The 19,949-nt window shown below is 49.6% G+C and overlaps 1 protein-coding gene across 2 annotated transcripts; it reads left to right on the top strand.

Moving 5' to 3' along the window:
• The first annotated feature begins 2,059 nt into the window (after positions 1–2,059).
• Positions 2,060–9,786, top strand: LOC122374860 (methyltransferase-like protein 24). 2 transcript variants are annotated; one of them, XM_043353872.1, is made up of 2 exons: positions 2,060–2,529; positions 8,902–9,786. In XM_043353872.1, exons 1-2 carry the CDS (start codon positions 2,324–2,326, stop codon positions 9,692–9,694), a joined length of 999 nt encoding a protein of 332 aa, XP_043209807.1. In that variant the 5' UTR covers positions 2,060–2,323; the 3' UTR covers positions 9,695–9,786. The 2 variants fall into 2 exon arrangements, with proteins under 2 accessions (XP_043209807.1, XP_043209808.1); XM_043353873.1 differs by lacking the exon at positions 2,060–2,529 and adding an exon at positions 7,465–7,604.
• Positions 9,787–19,949: the final 10,163 nt, after the last annotated feature.

The following is a 19,949-nucleotide window of genomic DNA, read 5'->3' as shown; positions in this document are numbered from 1 at the left end:
AGGTGGCTTCTGCTCATACTTTGTGGTGTGGTGGTGGTGCGTCGGGCCGCGCGCTCTGACTTCGGCCAAGAAAACTGCGTCAGCTGATCATTGTCATTTCTGCCACTTTCATGTGGTGAGATGGGGTCATAACTTTACAGACGGCTGTTTCATATCATTTATTTTACATAAAATAAGATTTCAAACCATAAATTAATGTTCGACAGACAAATTAAAGAAACAATACCTACCAATACAGGCTTACAGTTTAAATTCGACATTGTGTTGTCTACGATTAGACAGCTGACAACTCATTCCCGTACGTCGTAACTCTATAATGACCTTTGCTTATTGTCACGTGTGCGCCGCATTCGCGATTGTTGCCGACGCCTGTTTGTAGGTCAGCCCACTACAGTTGTTATACATATCGAAAAACCGATAAACTTTTAGGCGAAAAAAAAAAACTATTTTAGGCCCATTTTTGATTTTTTTGCGATATTAGGTAAAAACAGAAGCTTCTTATCCTAGGAAAAATAAAATGGGAAATCATTTGAAGGTGGCACACTACCTTTAAGTTTTTGTTTTGTGTGCCCCCTGGGCCCTGAATTCATTTTGAACGCAAATATATATGGGGAAATGATGTATGCAGCGCATGCACACGCTGGCTCTGAAATATTATCAGTTCTCCAAAAATCGCAACTGAGCTTAAGGGGACCTCTTGCACCACTCTCCCCTATACATAAGGCAGAGAAGCTGGGCCACAGCCCACAACTTGGTAATTAGCCAGGGGCAGTAACCAATAACATCTGGTGAGGTAAACGGAGTTAGTTGCGAGCTGACTTTATTGCAAGTATTTTAGCTTTTGAATGCTATATCATAAAAGGCACATCATTACTTGTTTAGTCAAACCCTCCCTGCCTGAAGGGGTGCCAACCCCTGAAGTTTTTCATTATTGCTCGGAATGCGCCGACGATAAAGAACAACTGGAAGCTGGATACCTAACAACTGGAAGCTGGATACCTGATCTTTGATTCAAGCAGGATTTTATAACACCAACTGCATTCTATGGTCAGTTTAGGTCACTTAACTTTGAGTATGGCGCAGTAGTGAACCTGTGCTTGGTCCAAAAATGTCACTGCTCCGTAACGCCTTCAGTGCAAGAAAAAATTATTTTACCGGACTAGGACTGAGCTTCTTTAGTTTCGTCCCATTTTCCATCAAGTGGGCTGTCATCCTGTCTATCTATCGCGCCTACCATTTATGCTCGAGCTACAAGCTTTTCGATCTAGAGCTAAGATCCGTGAAAGATGTTTTCTTGGACAACGGTTACCCAAAGTCGTTGATAGATTCCACTATATTGCCAAGTTTCTCAACAAAAGCTTCATTGCTGTCACAAATCAACCACAGGTTAAAACCGTAAGATTTGTCATTTTGCCGTTTTTTTTTCGGAAAACGCTCAATTAAGCCAAGATTTTCGACAAAAGGCGTTTTACTCGGTGTTATAGCGCATTCCCTAGAAGACCCGTGAACGGTGAAACATTTTATCTTTGACATGAACTGTCAGTGGCGGATCCCGGGGGGGGGGGGCAAAATGGGCATTTGCCCCTCCCAAACGGCATAATTTTAACATTACGCCTATGGACGAGGCATGGAAAGAATCGATAAATTGTTATGGTTTGCCCCCCCCCCCCCCAAAAAAAACAAACTCTGAGCTGGATCCGCCTCTGTGAACTGTGACGTCATCGGTGACCCCGAGGTCAATGAAATTTGGTTCCGCTTTACGAATTTGACAGGGCTATCGAACGCCGTTTGAATGTTAGGATCCGACTCCTAGTTTCGGAGATACGGGGGGAGGGGGTAAAAAATGCCCCACACACCGCGCGGAAGGTGGCCGGGAGGCCCACCGCCTGCCGGGTTAAGCGTGAGACAAAGAGCTAGTACATACATATTACATATAGGTACGGTGGAAGTACGTTTCGTTATTATGATGATCACCTTTTTGATGAACCCCGGTCAGAATGCATTAAAACTATGGACAATGCTCTTCGCCTATAAATAAAACAAAGATCCTGTATAACATACGGACAATGAACGATAAATGATCGAATTAAAATGAATCCGGTCTCATAATGCTCCACCCGCGGTTTTAGTTCGTTTCCAAGTGTTGTTTCTGCCATGTTGGCCGCACAGTTCAGAGCACTGACGGCCTCCGAGAGCGCTCTGTGGCTGTGCAACGACGAGAACATGCCTCCGGGGTTGAGTGAGAGCTGGGTTAGTGCGCTGCGACCGTTAGGCAGGCCGACGGTGAGGTTTTCGGCACGCAGCCGCCTCCAGTCGCGAGGAGATGCGTGCCGCGGCTGGTCGGCCGCTGCTGCCGGCGGTGCGCCGGCGGCTGGCGCGGCCCGGCGGCTGGCGCGCGCCGGCGCTGGCGCTGGCGCTGCTCTGGTGTGTCAGCCGTGCGCTGGTGCTGTTCCCCGGCGAGACACTGCGCGACAGGACCCTGTACCGGCTGACCGTGCTCCGCGACACGGGCAACGTCACCATCGTCAGGTTAGACCGGCTCGCCGCCACGCCGAACGTCCGGCCGGGACGTGCAGCGTGCGCTTGACGAACATCTGTGTGGTCATCACGGTTTTTGCATTTGCTGATTTGCAGCCCCTGGTTTTGATGTTGATACACCCAGTTTTGGTGTATGTACAGCCCTCTGCAGACTGCTTGGTAGGTATTCTTTTTTTCGACAAAACCGAGAATAACGCAAATACTATGTTATCAGGCACTCGGAAATCGTAACAGCAAGATCCGCGAGACTCCAGGGGCGGATCCAGGAAAACTCCAAGGGGAGGGTCATGAATCGAAGTGGTGCCCCTACCTATACCCAAAATTAAAAACTCAACGGATTTCGTCCACTTCATTTTGGTGGTGCCCCCATTTTCAGTTTTTTCTTTTTATTTTTTATTTTTAGTCAGTATCTTAACTCATAGCCACAACCACATTTACCAATTGTAAGCAAGTATATATGAATGTGCTATGTGTATAAATGTTGTGGACGCTGAGTAGTGAGTACTTACCAGGCACGTTATCAGGTAAGCGAAGCGAATCGTTGTCAGTCCGACGAACTTGAACCCTGGCGTCTAAAGGGTCTGTCCTTGACACTTCAGGCTTGTCAGGGGCACCAAAGTCCTTCCAGGGATACCACAAACCTGTCAGGGGCACCTACGGCCTTGTAGGGGCGCCACAGGCCCGCCAGGGGCACCACAGGCTTGCCAGGAAGCAGGGGCACCACAGGTCTAGCAAGTATACACGACAGGCCTGTCAGGGGCACAACGGGCCTGTTGGGCCCATGAACACCCCTAGGGGCAGGGGCACCACAGTCCTTCCAGGGGGACCGCAGGCCTGTGAGGGGCACCAGCGGCCTAGCAGGGGCACCAGTCAACACAGGCCTGCCAGGGGCACCACAGATCTGCCAGGGGCACCAGAGGCCTGCCAGGAGCACCACCGACCTTGCAGGGGTAACTTGGGCCTGTCAGGGGCACCACGGGCCTGTCGAGAGGCACTTCAGGCTTTTCAGGGGCACCATAGTCCTCTCCGGGCGCAGGGGTAGCAGGGGCACCAGAGGCCTGCCAGGGGCACTACAGGCCTAGCAAAGGCACCACTGGTCTATCAGGGGCACCACGAGCCTGTCATAGCCAGGCATCTCAGGCTTGTCAAGGCCCAGGGGCACCACAGGTCTGTGAGGGGCACCAGCGACCTAGCAGGGGCACCAGTCAACACAGGTCTGCCAGGGGCGCCACAGACCTGCCAGGGGCACCACAGACCTGCCAGGGGCACCAGAGGTCTGTCAGGGGCACCACCGGCCTCGCAGGGGCACCTTGGGCCTGTCAGGGGCACCACGGGCCTGCCGAGGGGCACTTCAGACTTTTCAGGGGCACCAGTCCTCTCCGGGCGCAGGGGTACCAGCGGCCTAGCAAGGGCACCACATGCCTAACAAGGGCACCACGGGCCTGTCAGGGGCACCTCAGGCTTGTCAGGGCCCAGGGACACCACAGTCCTTCCAAGGGCACCGCAAGCCTGACAGGGGCACCAGAGGCCTGCCAGGGGCACCACAGGCCTGCCATGGACACCACAGGCCTGCCAGGGGCACCACCGGCCTTGCAGGGGCGCCTCAGGCCTGTCAGGGGCACCACGTGCCTGCCGGGGACACTTCAGGCTTGTCAGGGGCGTTACAGTCCTGTCAGGGCCCAGGGGCACCAGGCCCGTGGTGTCCCTGCTAGGCCTGTGGTGCCCCTGGCGGTCCTGTGGTGCCCCTGTCAGGACTGTGATACCCCTGATAGGCCGTTGGTGCCCCTGGCAGGTCTTTGGGCCCCCGGGCCTCAAGGGGGGGCCATGACCCATGTGACTCCCCCCCTTGGATCCGCCACTGCGAGACTCCGCAGCTTAGATTGGCATTATCATCGTACGCATTTTCCATCCAGTTTGGCAACAAAACCCAAAAGTTTATATTTGCCCCCAAAACGAACTTTTACATTTTGTTGCCACACAAAGCGTATGCTTTGTTTATTGATAGGCCCTATCGAAAGAGTGGAGCATGGCGCATCTATTTGCAGTGAGTTTCAATCGACTGATAACATGACTTTTGAATTATTATCAGTTTTGTCGGAAAAAGAATACCTACCACGCAGTCTGCTAAGGGCTGTACTTGCATAGTTAGGTACCGGTGGGTAACGGGGTAAATATTCCCCTTCTCTGTCGTCCAAAATCGACAAAATGTTGTCGTTTTCTTGACAACAGACAAATAAAACAGAATAGCAAAGGTATGACATTAGAAACAACGTTTTGGCTCTGTGACGCCCAACACCACAAAGTAAAGCAAAATTTCTGGGAGTTTTAAAAGTTTAATAGCATTTTTAGTAGTTTGCCCCTCGCAGATCAATAGCAGTTTTTGGTCTATACCTAGGTACCTATCGATAGGTATAAGACGTAGATATGTCATAATCACACTTTTTAGAAATAACCACTTGCGGATCTAGAAAGGGGCTCTTGGACGCCACGAGGGTATGTCTTAACCCGCGCCCGGCTGGGGGTCCTGGATTTCCACGCCCTGTTGGGGGGGGGGGTGTTTGAACACCCCCCCCCCCCTTGTAACTCGGCTCCTGGGCCACGTAGCGATACGCGGAAGGCGGCGTTCGAAAGAGCGTCAAAAATAATGACGAAATCACTTCAGTCAATTTTTTGGTCAGGTCAAAGGTCAGGTCACCAGAGGTCATTGAAGGCAAAATTTCGCCGATTTCCAGGTCGAATGTCGAAAATTTCCAAGAAGCCAACGCATAACTCGGGAACCAATAGAGCTACAGCGCCGCGGAAAAGCGCATTCGATAGCCCTATTAACGCCCTTTCTGAATGATTCCTCAGATTTGACCTAACGTTAACGGTTTTGCCTGCAGGGGGCAAAAACTGCAAAAATAGCCGATTTTTTTGGAAACAGTTTTTTTTTCTGCAATAACTTTTGACCCAAGCACTGTACGAGCTTAGCTTTTACCGGCATCGTGTTCCTCTCGTCAAGACGCATCGAATGAACTATACCTTGACCTTGAAAAGTCAACTTGAAAATTTGACCTCAGGTCAAGGTCATGACCTGACCGGAAAGGGTCATGTTGCATATCAGTCGATCCGTATCGTCGAGCTGAACACATCCAAGGCGTTTTCATCGCTCTAGCATGCCTCTATCAAAAGTTATTTGCGAAAAACTGTTAGATACCATTCGTGACGTAAGATGACCTCAGGGCATAAACAAGGGTCACGGACACCATTTTCATGTTCAGTGTGTCTAAACCACTTGTAATTCGGTGTTTGGGAGTATTTATAATGTCTTTCGTCCAAAAGAGGCGCATTTCAATTTTCTCCCATTGACTTATAATGGGGAAGTCGCAAAATTGACCTGACCTTAGGTCATCGATTTCAAATTCAGAGATATACATTTTGTACATGCTATTGCTCTTAGCAATCGCTGAAAGTTTCAAAGCGATCGGTCACTCGGTGTAGCTATGACAGACATTGAAACTTTTTATGAGGTGAGGTCACTTCAAGTGACCTGGTGACCTGACCTTGAATGACCTTGGTCTGAAATTTTCACAACATGTGTAGAATTGATGTATGATAAGGTGTACCAAAAACGGCGGCGCTCCGCGCTGCCGTTTTTTAGATGTTCGCGAAAAAACCACAAGGGGGGGGGTGTTCAAACATCCCCCCCAGCAGGGCGCGGGTTAATAAAAGATTTCTCCAAATTTCAAAAACTCCTTAGGATACCTTTTCCTTACGGACCGCGGCGCAGTTCAAAACGATCTAAAAAATATTATTGGTTCCCGAAAAGCCGTAAATTTTTGTCAATTTCAGGCTTTGCAAGGGGGTGGGCATTGGCTCCCGATGCCATCCTGGATCCACCAGTGGAAATCATCATTATCATATCATCGATTACTAGCCGAACAGCATATGCTTATCCATAGTGGCTTATCATATGCTAACCATGGATGACATGCATGTTATTGTAGGTGTGCATCTTAATAGAAAGGGAGGGCTGCGCGTTGGTTGATAGACCTAGACGTATGCGAAAATTTTCCTGCTATAGCATAAATGACAAGTGCGTACCTGTTACCTATTTTTTTCTAAGCACGCCTGTGAGTGTGTGTCTGAACGGAAGCATCGAGATGGTGGGGGAGCGCATTTAGCCACCAGGTTATTAAGGATACGAGGAAGGGTGAAAAGACGTAAAAAAAACTGATTGCGAGCTCTCTCTCTCTCTCTCTCTCTGATGTATTGCTTACAAAAAAGACGTTTTTCGGGTTTATTCTGAAAATGCAGAACATCATCAAAAATAGAATTTTAGGGAGCTCGGCATTTTTTTGGACAAATCGACGCGGAACTTGTAAAGCAAATCAGCCACCACAGCCGGAATGGAGAGAGCTACACCTCTTTATATATAGGCGGCAGTGCACTCATTTCAGTTATACATACCTAGCGCAAGTGGGTTCGACAGTAGATACGGCATAGTCTGTCTATGGCGAACTGTCGAAATCGGTTGCACTGTTACTGAACTGTGTGCACTATGTCTATCTTTGGCCGTGATAAGGCGTGGTCGACAGGGTGGTGGAACGGGGGGGAGGGGGGCAGCGGGACACCGTGCCCCCGCCTTCATTTTGCCATTTTAACATTAGCCCTATGGGGGTTGCATGGAAAGAATGAGACCAAAAGTCGGCAGTGCCCCCCCCCCCTTAATTGAAGGTGTTCCACCGCTATACTGCTCTGCAGCCAGGCTCCAAGCTCTCCATTAAAGTAGCCATTTGTTACCAATGCAGCACGGCTCGTCGATGGCATGACGAGCGGCTGAGAAAGCTATCGACTGTCTTGAGCCACCTTTTCTCTTCCTCAATCACTGTCTTGAGCAGATTTCAAATTCATCCGAGGCGTCCCGAGTCTGGGCTGAGTCCGGGCCGAAGCTGGGCTGTCATGACAGGCGCGGCGCCTCTGGCGTCCCACGCACTACATGGGGGCCGTGACTTGGCACTAAATCGTAACGGTTCTCGCCAGTCTAAGGAGCGCAGCGGACGGTTTCGAGGCCAGCCGCTCACAGTGTTAGTGGAACAGCGCTCAATGCTGCATCGTGATAAATGGTTTTGGAAAGCGTGCCAGAGCAGACGTCGTTGGAACAAAGTAGACAATTGGCTGTCGTATTTAGTTATACCTATGAACGTGGAGGAACACACGTGAATGCTATAATGCGCCCACTGTATTTATGTATGCACATGTAGCCAGAGGTCGATAAAATGCTTGGAGTTGCTCCAACGAACATCTCAGTCCCATCACTGTCTCCAACTTAGCCCTCGCCTGGCGGGGGGGGGGGGAGCCTCCCTAAGTTTTTTTTTTCGCGAATAGCGTAAAAGTTGGCGTCGCGTAGCGCCGCAAAAATTTGGCACAACGTCTGGGAATGAGCCTTTTGCTACCTATCCTGAAAATTCACTGCCATCCGCCGCGTCGGCACACCGGTATCTCCTCACCTTCTCCCCATACGGCCTTGATTCCCCAACTCACACCATCACACTACTGCATACGGTGACCGGTCGCACGGTGGATCTGAATGCCTACGTTTTCGCGCCAAAGTCTGAAACAACTAACGATTATCATCAGCTTAGAGATGTTGAAATTTAGCATTTTAAAGCTTTTAATTTAAAAGTTTATATGTGTGATTTAACGCACTTGTCCTTATTGATTGAGAAAAGAGCGGACTTTTTATCGTATTACCTAATACGAAGTAACGCAATCGAAGTGTGATTTCGGTCCACTGTGCGTTTTCAGGCGCGCTCGATAAAACACCCAGGCCTGGAGAAAGTTGGAAGGGTGATTTTCTGATACTCCTCACCACAAAATGACCCTAAGCGAAAAAATGCCCGCAGGGCGCTGCCAACGCGTGCCAGCGGCCCTGCTAGTAAGGGCGAAAATCAATGTATGTGTATGCGGAGCACACCCTTAGCGCTACGATGGCTCCTTGGAGACACCTGGAGAAACCTCTGCCGGCAGAAGGGTCAGGTCCCTCGCAGACGGCGCGACACGGCGGGAGCTCAGCGGGTGGCCTAGCCGGAAAGAGGATAAAAATAGCCGACTGGCCCGACCCAGCGAGGGGTGACCGAAGGGTGACCAGGAGTGAATGAGGGAACATACACGCGGTACCGAGCAGCCGATAACAGCACCGGACGATTAGTAAGTCATAAGTCAATGCTGTACTTTATGCGTAAGGAAGCATCCATGTAGACGGGCGGACTGTCTCCAGCTCTTCCAAGTATTGCTAATATCTTGCTCCAACGAGCGTTGGCACGTTGGAAGTTTTATCGACCACTGCATGTAGCTGACGCTCTTCGTCCCTGTGTGTTTCAGGGATGGCTCATCGGTGCCCGACTCGCAGTTCAGCGCCGCCCAGAAGCGCAGCATTCGCACTGCGTACAAGTGGGTGGGCACCAACACCACCTGGTGCCGGCGGCAGGCCTCGTTCGGCGGACAGGCCTACTCCAATCGCAACTGGGAGTCACGCATTCAGGACGGCGACCGACCCGTCTGCCTGGACAGCGAGTTCTCCATCTCCGACGAGCGGTCGCCGTGCGTGGTGTACGCCTATGGTGTGTCCTATGACTGGACGTTCGATGACGGGATGGCGCGTTTCGGCTGCGAGGTGCACTCGTTTGACCCGTCGATTGGTGCACAGCCGGCGCGCCGGCCCAGCGGCGTACACTTCCACCCGGTCGGACTGGGCCGCAACGACCACGTGAACGCGTACGGCTGGCAGATCTGGACACTGGACCGCGCCATGCGCGAGCTGGGCCACGACCACCTGCCGCGTCTGCAGTACCTGAAACTGGACTCTGAGGGCTCCGAGTGGGACATGTTCTCCCAGCAGCTGTTCGACGGCGTCGGCCACCAGGCGCTCGACAAGTTCGACCAGATCGGCGTGGAGGTGCACATGCGCAAGGCGGCCGAGCGGGAGATGGAGTTCTACGAGCGTATCGCCAACGTTACCGTTCGTCTGTCCGAGCTGGGCTGGGAGGTGGCGCAGGCGACGCCCACCAAAATCTACCCGGTCTGGTTCCGGTTCCCCGGCCTGGACGAGCCCGTGCCGCTCATGTACGATCTCCTGCTAGTCAATCGCAGGCGCGCTAATAGAAATAATCATTGACTCTATGAGCAAGCTGTTTCGGGCTCGGTGCTAGTGGGCATCAGGGTTTATATTTGTATTATGTGTATGTATCAATACATGTGATAGCTTTATGAATCTCGTCTTGACCCTTGACCGGCGCATGACTGGGAGAGCCCCCTCCCGTTTTTCTGCAATACCTACATATCTTCTCAAGTCCGCTTGACGTATAAACACGAAACGTACAGTACCTTCAGCTGCATCCATTCGACACTTTGTGTTTAGATTACAATTTTCTAGCTACCATAGGTCGGCCGGAAATGACGTTAGAGTGACGTCATGTCGGAAGATTTCGATACAAGACATTGAACTACGGTAATCGCTCTCAAAAGCTCAGTTGATACGCTAGATCCAATGTCTTTGCATGAGTGGACTGAGAATACCTACACGTGGCTGTCAAACTGCCATCTCGGATTTTCGAACTTTTGAGAGTGTTGAAAAACATACATATACAATAAGGTACATTTAAAAAATATTTTTTTTATTTTTTTTCAAAAACCTTTTCACTTTTCGAAGAAAAAAATCTGAACAAAGGTATGTGATAGTATCTAGGTACACCTATCGATGACCTACTTTAGAAAGTTTAGGCACACCGCACAATAGCTCAAAAATAGCTGAGTTATTTTTTGTTTTATAAATTTAGTTCGAATGTTTGAATGGACGGATTGACAGAGCCGAAGCCCACGCTTAGCAGAGCTTGTTGCGTAGACCCCGACCCCTACCGTCCGATCGCGCAATTCCGGGTATCGGGAAAATTTAGATGCCAAAGTTTAACGTGCCCTTCAAAGCCGGACACGGCCTGTCCCACTCAACTGAGTTCAACTGGCTGCGGCTGCTCCCACCAACCGCAGACCATTCCCGTCAGGAGTCTCAAATATCGAGCGCCGGAGCGTCTCGAACCCGGGCTCTCTACACTACCGGGAGTCCAATGCTCCACCAACTGAGCTACGGGACAGACCGGGGACAGTTATACGCATTTTAGTAAAAATTTCGCAATTTTAGATTCTTCAAATCCATCTTCAGTACGTTTTTTGACATTGCACAGTAATATAAATTCCAGTTCCCGAGCTCAAACTGCATCCGATAGACACTTTTTTTTTGTTGAAAAAATTTCAACTTCAAAATTCGACCTTTTTTTATCTCGTGACCTGACCTCAGCTGAATTCAGCTGAGAATGACCTCAAATGGCTCGGACAATACTGTTTTCGAAATCTATGAGTGAAACGGCCTTAAAGCATGTGTCGATACAAGATGTAAAATTTCCGTGGCCTATCACCTTAAAAATTCGAGCCTTCACCTTAAAAATTCGATACACAAGCTCGTTACCTTTAGAGGAGCTTCGGCAAACATCAACGAGTGCGTAAGCCAAAAATGAGCCTGATCTGACGTGTTAGACGGCGGCCAGAGGGCCAGAGGCCAAACTGTGAACGAGCCAAAATGCTGATAATTTTTACTAGGTACCTGTGGCCTGTGGGCCTGTTTCCAGACTCACCTCAAATCTTGGTGATCAGCTATCCCGAAGCAGGAGGTTTGGGGCGTGACTGAAAAGCCATGAGTGTGTGCGCCCTAAGGATAGATGAGAGGGGCTCGAAGTTTTAGTTCATCACCTTCGGCCGGGCTCGTCATTCGCAGCATCAGCGATGAGTGGCAGCCTGCAGCGCCACCAGTGGCGGTTCTACGCTGCCCTCTGGCGGCAACTGTGGTAACTCTGAGCCTGACCCGTTCTAGCCGATGGTGCTGCCACCTGTGCCGACTGCCGACCGTGTACCGCTGCCTGGCGAGTGTGTAACCCAAGAATAAGCTCATGACTTGTTTAGCACAAGTCAGAGCCCGCACTGACAGGCAGTTTGGACTGCCAAAATGTTGATAGTTTTTACTTTGACCTGACCTGTGACCTCAACAGTGACCGTAAGGTCAACAAATTGGGCCTGCTCGACATGTTTCTTTCTGCAGGGCCACCAAACGTCAGCTGAATTGTGAAAATCATAGGCCAATGATTTCGGATGTAATAGAGAGGAGAGCTCTGCACTTCTCCAGTCCCCACCCCAGTCACTCGCGTCGTAACATAGGTATATCCCAGTCACTATAGTCATGCAAGGGCTAGACAATATTCTTTTCTTCAAACTAGCGATCGCCTATGCTGATAATTACTGCACGTTTGCCCTCGTTGGAGAAGACACCTTTAGGAGTCAATGCTTGGAATGGCGTCATAGTTGCTCCGTGCTCGCCTGTTTTTGCCACTGACACCTGGTTTTCGGTACCTCAGGGTAGTAGAAAAGCGCCGATGGTTTGTTGATCGGCGTCGGCTGAGGCGGCGTTTATGGCACCTGGGCAGCGGCCGTAAGGTGAACCGATACCGCGTGATGGCATCATAAAGGTGCACCGGCAGCGCGTCTGGTGATGAAACGGCGAGAGAAGTGCGCGCCGATCAGCAACCACCCCAGGTGACCCAAACCGAACTCCCAGACACTGCAGAGAGAAAAAGGCGGAAAGGTGGACAAGGAGGCTCCCAATACATTCCCAACGGGAGTCTGGAATGGTGGATAAGTGATACACACTTCTACAGAAAAGCATGTATAGGAATCTACAGAAAAGGTGCACAGAAAGACGTGCATTGAACCATATTGAACCTGTACGAATACCTAAAACAATTCTGAGAATTCCTACAGGCTACGACGCCTCCCATCATTAGGCATACGAGTACCGTCTACATTTACAATGTCCGACGACATTTCGTCTAGCTAGCTTCATTCTTCGATCAGTTAGGAACTTCAAATGAATCAAATGAACCTGCAGTTTTTATTCGGTGACATCCTAGACAGCAAAGAACTGTTGGACAAAAGTCTACCAAAACGTGTTAGTGCCAATTCAAGGCTAGGCAGACTATAACTGCCGTGTTTGATGCGTCATACACTGGTCATGCCTGACCAAAAGTCAGGTCGGATCAGTAAAGGTCATCACAAAAGATATAATGGTTGATTTTAACAAAATAACCTGGCTTATGGTGAGCTTTGTACATAGGGTAACTGTGGGGAAAACGCACCCCTGTGTTAAACGCCTCCCCTAAAAAAATCGTATTTCTTATCGACGGATAGGTGTTTTATCCTGTCTTTCAGAACAGTCAGCTGCTTGTTTACGTAGGTCTCTATTTCCGGTTCTGCGTCTTGAAGAGCAGCGTGGGTAGGTGCTGTGCTGATGTTGGTTTTGGTTCTTGTTTTTGTTGTTTTTACAGAAGATTCCTAATATTTTGATGTCCTCTTTATATCACAAAACTTGCTATTGTGCACATCACTCAAAACTGCGTTTTATTGTCATTCTTTTGAATGTATTATGCTGCGGCGTTAGTGGCGCGTTTTTTGTCAATATTTTGTTGACCGGAAATAGAGTGGATGGGGCAAGACGCCTACTCGATGCATGGGGCAAGACGCCCCCAGTTTTCTGAAAGGGGGGCGTTTGGGGGGGGGCGTTTTCTCACGGTGGTGAGAGTGCAGGGTAGCGCCCTGTAGGTCGGGGCCGAAAAGGCCTCTCCCTGTCCTTTTTTGCTGATATATCCTTAACGACTGCAGATATCGTCACCAAACTTTCAGGACTCTTCCGGGCATCCATTTTCCACATTGCAACAAAATTTTATTCCAAAGGCTATGATAGGTTGACCACAAATGACGTCAGAATGACGTCAAGTTCTGCCATGTTCATCATTTTCTGTTGATGGATAGGGTGGGGGCGCTTTGCACATGGGTGTGGGCGTATTACCCAGGGTATGGGGTAAAACGCCCTTTTGTAAGGGTATGCGAAAACCTTTTTGGGGGGTTAAATACCACACGCAGGTGTCTTTTGTCTTTTCTTGGTCTCAAAGCATAGTAAAAAGAATGAGCTACATGATGGTGCCCAAAGGTTTAAGTAATCTGTGTTGGGTCGAGTGTCAGAAGGTTTCGCGCTTAGGGGCGGGGGGGGGGGGGCGTTTTTGACCTATTCACCCTATACCTAGTGATTTTACTCAATTAACGCAATGCTGAGGTTCCTGTAATAATTTCAGGAAAGTGTGCTTGAGGCCAGGGGAATTTGGTGTCTGGTAAAATAAGTGTGGGGGCGTTGAAAGCCCAACATCATCTAGTCGCTAGTTTATGTTCAAGGACCATGCTGCATTCTTCTCGTAACGGCTGACCACTGACCAGTGACGTCCTATCCGCCCGTGCCGACCAGAGCGGACAGTGAACGGGGGAAGACGCTGCCCTCCCCCCCCCCCCACAGTTCCCTCGACCGAAGGACCATATTTGTCACGTCCGCGCCGCGATTGGTCACGTCCCCGGTGCGATCGGTCGCCGCCGCCCTAATCGGCTCCGCCGCGTCGCCTGATTGACACGGTTTTCAGCTGATCCGGCGCTGCCGCCGACCGGGAAATGGGACGACGATCGGCCGCGACCGAGAGGGCACGCGCCCGTCCTGCCGCGTCGATAACGGCACTGAAACTGATACTGGACCATGCAGCTATGCTGTCGATCAGGTGCAGTGCCATCTTATGGCTCCTGACGTAGGCTCCGCTTATGGATCACGGGTGTATAGTGCTCGTGAATGATTTGACATCATTGCATTGTTAACACTGATTTTTGTTTCAAGCGAGATACACTGCGTATTTGTATTGCAGAGCTAGAACCTAAAAATGTAGTGAGATAAAAAGTATTGATAGGATAGAGGTTTTGTCTCTTTGCTTTTTTGTGAAGGCACATCGATCTCATGTCCATTTCGTTCACTCGTTACAGCTAATACAGCTTCATGCTGTTATCTTTTTGTACCTACTCCAGTCTTGTCAACAGTACAGCAGGGACGGAGCGGAGCCACGGTGTCGCACCGGGCCGCACAATTCCTTTTTCGTTGTGCTGCAGTTCCGTGATTGGCTGCCATTTGTGGCCGGTCGCCGGGCTGAGAGAGACGCCGCTCGACCCCCGGGGACCGTCCTGTGTCCCGGCACGTCGGCCCTGCAGCACGGCGCTCCACAGTCTCTGTTGCGTGCGGCGCGCCGGCACCGGGTCTCTGTCGCTGAATATTGCACGAGCACCGGACACGGGTATTGACCGGTCGTAAAATCCATCGGTCCTGCACTATACCGGGGTCCCCATTCCGTGCGCTAAAGGACACACACACACACACACACACACACACACACACCCACACACACCCCCACACAAATGAGAAGAGAGAGAGAGAGAGAGAGAGAGAGAGAGAGAGAGAGAGAGAGAGAGAGAGAGAGAGAGAGAGAGAGAGGAAGTTAAGAAAGAGAAGGAAGGCCACACATCTTTAACCCGCGCCCTGATGGGGTCTGCCGAGCAACGCGGTCTGATGGGGCGGGCATTTTGGCCCCCCAAGATCTTGAGAACCACGCAACATAGCGACAAGCGGCAAACGGCGTTGGATAGCCCCAACGGGGAACTACCTTGTGACCCAGTTTCTTTGACCTCGGTCCAACCGATGACGTCACAGGTCAGGTCAAGGGTCGAATTTTCACCGTTTAGGTACACTGGTACAGGCATTTCAAGAAATGCATTGTAAAATCGAGTAAAATGCATTTAATTGAAAATCATCGATGGGGAAATGTCCGTCAAACATACATTTTGCTATTTGAGGTCACTTATACCAGGTCAGGTCACAGAGGTCAGGTCACTGAGGGTCAGGGCTGCGGAGTCCATGGATTTTCGGCGACTCCAACTCCGACTCCGACTCCGGCTTTCAAAAACCAGCTCCGACTCCGACTCCGACTCCGGGCAGAATTGTCGACTCCGACCGACTCCAACTCCCGACTCCGACTCCGCAGACCTAGCAGGGCTGCGGAGTCGACTGATTTTCGGTGACTCCGACTCCGACTCCGGCTCGGGTTTCTAAAATCGACTCCGACTCCGACTCCGACTCCGGTCACAACTGTCGACTCCGACCGACTCCGACTCCGACTCCGACTCCGACTCCGGTCACAACTGTCGACTCCGACCAACTCCGACTCCGACTCCGACTCCGACTCCGGTCACAACTGTCGACTCCGACCGACTCCGACTCCGACTCCGACTCCGACTCCGCAGCCCTGCTGAGGGTCACAATATAGGCCTGTACACATTCAGCTGTTGTGCTGTTGTCAGCTGAAATAGGCTCCGCCCACCGCTTCTGGCTGACGGAACTGTATACATTTGGCTGATGAGGGACGACGGTGAAAACAGGGCGCCTGGGGCGATTTGATCAAGGTTCGTGAAATTTACACGTGACGTTTGGCACATGGAAGGCCCATGGAGCGGGAGAAGTTCCAAATGTCACGTGACTAATATGCCCTCCGGCGCCCTGTTTTCACCGGCGTCCCTGATGAGAAATGTCAGCACTGGCTGACTGTTTACAAATATGGCGTTGTAAACAAATATTTCGTCTCATCTTCATGTTCTTTATTAATACAATACTTAAGCAGTTAGATATATTATCAAAATATTTACTGACAATGTGCGAAAGTAATAACTATTTTTCTTGTATCGACAATTTATTATGAAACCAAATATATGTGAATAGCGCCAACATGGTGTCCAAATTTCATTTTATCTGCAGTGCTCAATAAAAATCTGGCACGTGATTTGCTTTCATGCGCCACTACCAGTGTCTAAATGCGTCATTTATGGCTTTTGCTGACGGCTCGGCATCTCTGCACTTGCTTTCTCGTAGCAGCACAGCCCGTCAGCCCATGCTGCCGGCAGCAGAGAGGTGACGTCATGTTGCATGTGCAACATAACGTCATCAATTTTTCAGCCAATAGTGTGAGTGATTCTCGGCTGACAACAGCACAGCAGCTGAATGTGTACTGGCCTTGAATGTATAAAAATATCATGTGATGTATATATATAGGTATATTTTATGGTCCATTTTATATGCCAAATGCGATTATGTGGGACAGGCAGCCCATCAGGTCAGTTGAGCTTATGTTTTGGTGAAGGTCAGGTCAAGGTCAGGTCAAATTAGGTCAAATTTCAAAGTTGATATTTTTGCATAAAATGGGCATTGATTCGATGCAGCTCGTCACGGGGAGTTCAATGGTGGTCTTCGTTTTGCGCTACGTAGTCTAGAATTGCTAAAAAGTGAGTTCAAAAATTTGACGTCATCAATTTTGAACAGTTTTTTCTCTAACTTGGCCAAAAAAGGGGCATCGATCTAAAATTTGGCATGTATATCGAAGAGCGCAGGGACTATCACATGTATTCCGGTTTTATCGAAATTTGATTTTTTGGATTTTTTTAGTTTTTCTAAGAAAAAAATCAATTTTTATTTATTTTTGGGGGTTAAAATACCAACATTTTGAAAATTCGAGATAGCAGTTTTGTAGCGCCGTCTTTTCTCGACACAACCACATAAAGAACTTTAAAATTGGTTGTTAACTGTAGATTTGGTGAGCGTTTTCAGATATCATGTTTTTTGCTCATTTTTACTCGAACATGACCTCAGTTTGACCTCAATAACTCTTGACCCAAGGTGATCTGTGACTTGAAATTTTGTGTGAATGTGTCAAATTGGTGCCCGGGAAGGTACTTAAAATTTGGCTCCGCGCCGCCGTATTCTCGCTATTTAAGAAAAGCCACAGGGGTCTTAACCCCCCCATCAAGGCGCGGGTTAAGAAAGTAGATCCTAGATTATTTTCTAGATCAAAGTGAAGGTAAGGTCACCAGAGTTCATTTATGGTCAACATTTACTGATTCTGACGTTGATGGACTAATTGCCTCAAAACTCGCAAATTATTGAAACTATAACATCGCCACAGAAAACGTCCGCGGAAGCCGGCGAAAGTCACCCATAAGGCATAAGCTGCGCCTTTGCCCTTGTGTTGAATGCCCATCAAACCTGTTCCTGGATGACATATGCATTATGTAATGTGAAGGTATGTTGGTGGCCACAGCAAATGACCGTAAGCTGCCTACAATCGATTTTTATCATTTACATCGAATTGCGGTTTCAGTGCAGCTGATGTGCCACAGAAGCCGAAGCACGATTACGATGCCGTGGGTACCATTGTATTTTTTTCTACTCCAAAGCAGATTAGGAACACTTGTCCGCAGTGAGCAGTCATTGATTGGGAATGTTCCGTGGGGCTTCAGGATGATTGGTGCCATGTGCCGGCACAACCAAGACGGAACACATATTGCATGTATAGCTGCCCTGAGGGAATATGAAGATTGCTGGCGTAACATTGCTTGCATGCATGCATGAGTGCTTGTAGTTGAGTTGACTCGCGAAAAAGCTATAAATGTTTTTTTTTCAATCAGAAACAGTAAGGTACAGCCCACTGCTAAAGTAATGTAGGGTTTTACCAATTTCAACGGTTGGCTTTGACTGGCGATTGTTTAATGCGGAGTGATCGAAAAGAAGATGTCAATAGCTAAAGCTGCAGCTGCAAGGGTGACGATACATATAAGCTACATTCAAAGTTTCATTGTAGTCTGGTTAATCGTTCCTAAGCTTCAGAAGCAGAACATACCCATGACTGAAACCGCACATTACTTCTGCTGTGGACTGTACATACTTCATTCACTGCTGGTAAAATATGGTTGGAGCTGACTCCCAAAGCACACGTATAACAAGAAATAAATAGCATCTGAAAATCGAAATGGATTTTAAGCAGTGGCGGCGGAACACCTTCAATTAAGGGGGGGGGGGGCACTGCCGACTTTTCGTCCCATTCTTTCCATGCAAAGCCCATAGGGCTAATGTTTAAAAAATGCCAAAATCAAAGGGGGCACGGTGCCCCGCCCCCCCCCCCCTCATTCCGCCGCCTGTGATTTTAAGATATGAGATGCCTCATGGCATCGCGCTGCGTTCATGGCGTTGGGGGCGCGTTTCCTCAGCGCAGCCAGTTTCTGGTTTTATTTCGCCTTAGCGGCGCCGTCGGCTCGTGTTGGTTCTAATCATACGGCCGCTGCCCGATATGATTGCTGTCCGTCTCGAGGGATCGCGTCCGCGGTCAGGGGGATGGGGGGGGGGGGGTGTCGGCGACCTGCCATGCCGGGGCGATGCCACCCAGACCACAGACCGGACTGGTCAGTTGGCTCACAGCTCACAGATCAGTCCAGTCACCTAGACTTCAGGCCGGACCAGTCAGTTAGCTCACAGCTCACAGATCAGTCCAGTCACCTAGACTTCAGGCCGGGCCAGTCAGTTAGCTCACAGCTCACAGATCAGTCCAGTCACCTAGACTTCAGGCCGGACCAGTCAGTTAGCTCACAGCTCACAGATCAGTCCAGTCACCTAGACTACAGGCCGGACCAGTCAGTTAGCTCACAGCTCACAGATCAGTCCAGTCACCTAGACAACAGGCCGGACGGGTCAGTTAGCTCACAGCTCACAGATCAGTCCAGTCACCTAGACTACAGGCCGGACCAGTCAGTTAGCTCACAGCTCACAGATCAGTTCAGTCACCTAGACAACAGGCCGGACCAGTCAGTTAGCTCACAGCTCACAGATCAGTCCAGTCACCCAGACCACAGGCCGGACCAGTCAGTTGGCTCACAGCTCACAGATCAGTCCAGTCACCCAGACCACAGGCCGGACCAGTCAGTTGGCTCACAGCTCACAGATCAGTCCAGTCACCTAGACCACAGGCCGGACCAGTCAGTTGGCTCACAGCTCAATTCAGTCAGTCAAGTCACAGTTTGAATGCACTTGGCTTAGAATAAGAAAGTTTGGTATAAGCCACGCAGTCTTTCGTCACGGGCGGTTTATGGATAAGCTGATGTTTAATCCAGGATAAATATAAGATTATTACTATCTAATTCATCGGCGGTCCATCAGCCTAGACTTCAGGCCGGACCAGTCAGTAAGCTCACACTCACAGATCAGTCCAGTCACCTAGACTTCAGGCCGGACCAGTGGTGGTGTCATACGACGTGGATAGACTAACGGAACCGGGCGGCTGCTGTTGAACTACACGGTAACCGGTGGATATTCGTAGAGAGCCCCGGTACTGCATCCTGCAACGACTGTATCTGCACCCTAGCAACTGGCTAGATGTGTGCTTGCAAATGCCAAATAGCTGGGCACAAATATGTTGTCGTATGTTGTCACAAAAGACATTTTACTGGTAACTCCAGTAGTAGGATCAAGAACGAGTTTTATATTCTTAGCTTGGGAAACAGTGTCAGTGTTTTGTTTATGAGCTAGTCATTGGTTATGTAATTAATGACGAAAATTATGCTGTCCAATCAACTAACTGCTAATGCGTTCCTCA

Source organism: Amphibalanus amphitrite, unplaced genomic scaffold (assembly GCF_019059575.1).
Source record: "Amphibalanus amphitrite isolate SeventyFive unplaced genomic scaffold, NRLGWU_Aamphi_draft 001728F_arrow, whole genome shotgun sequence".
In the NCBI taxonomy this organism is placed as follows: Eukaryota; Metazoa; Arthropoda; class Thecostraca; order Balanomorpha; family Balanidae; genus Amphibalanus; species Amphibalanus amphitrite.
Note: the sequence above shows the minus strand (reverse complement) of the source record. Positions and strands in the feature narration are given on the sequence as shown.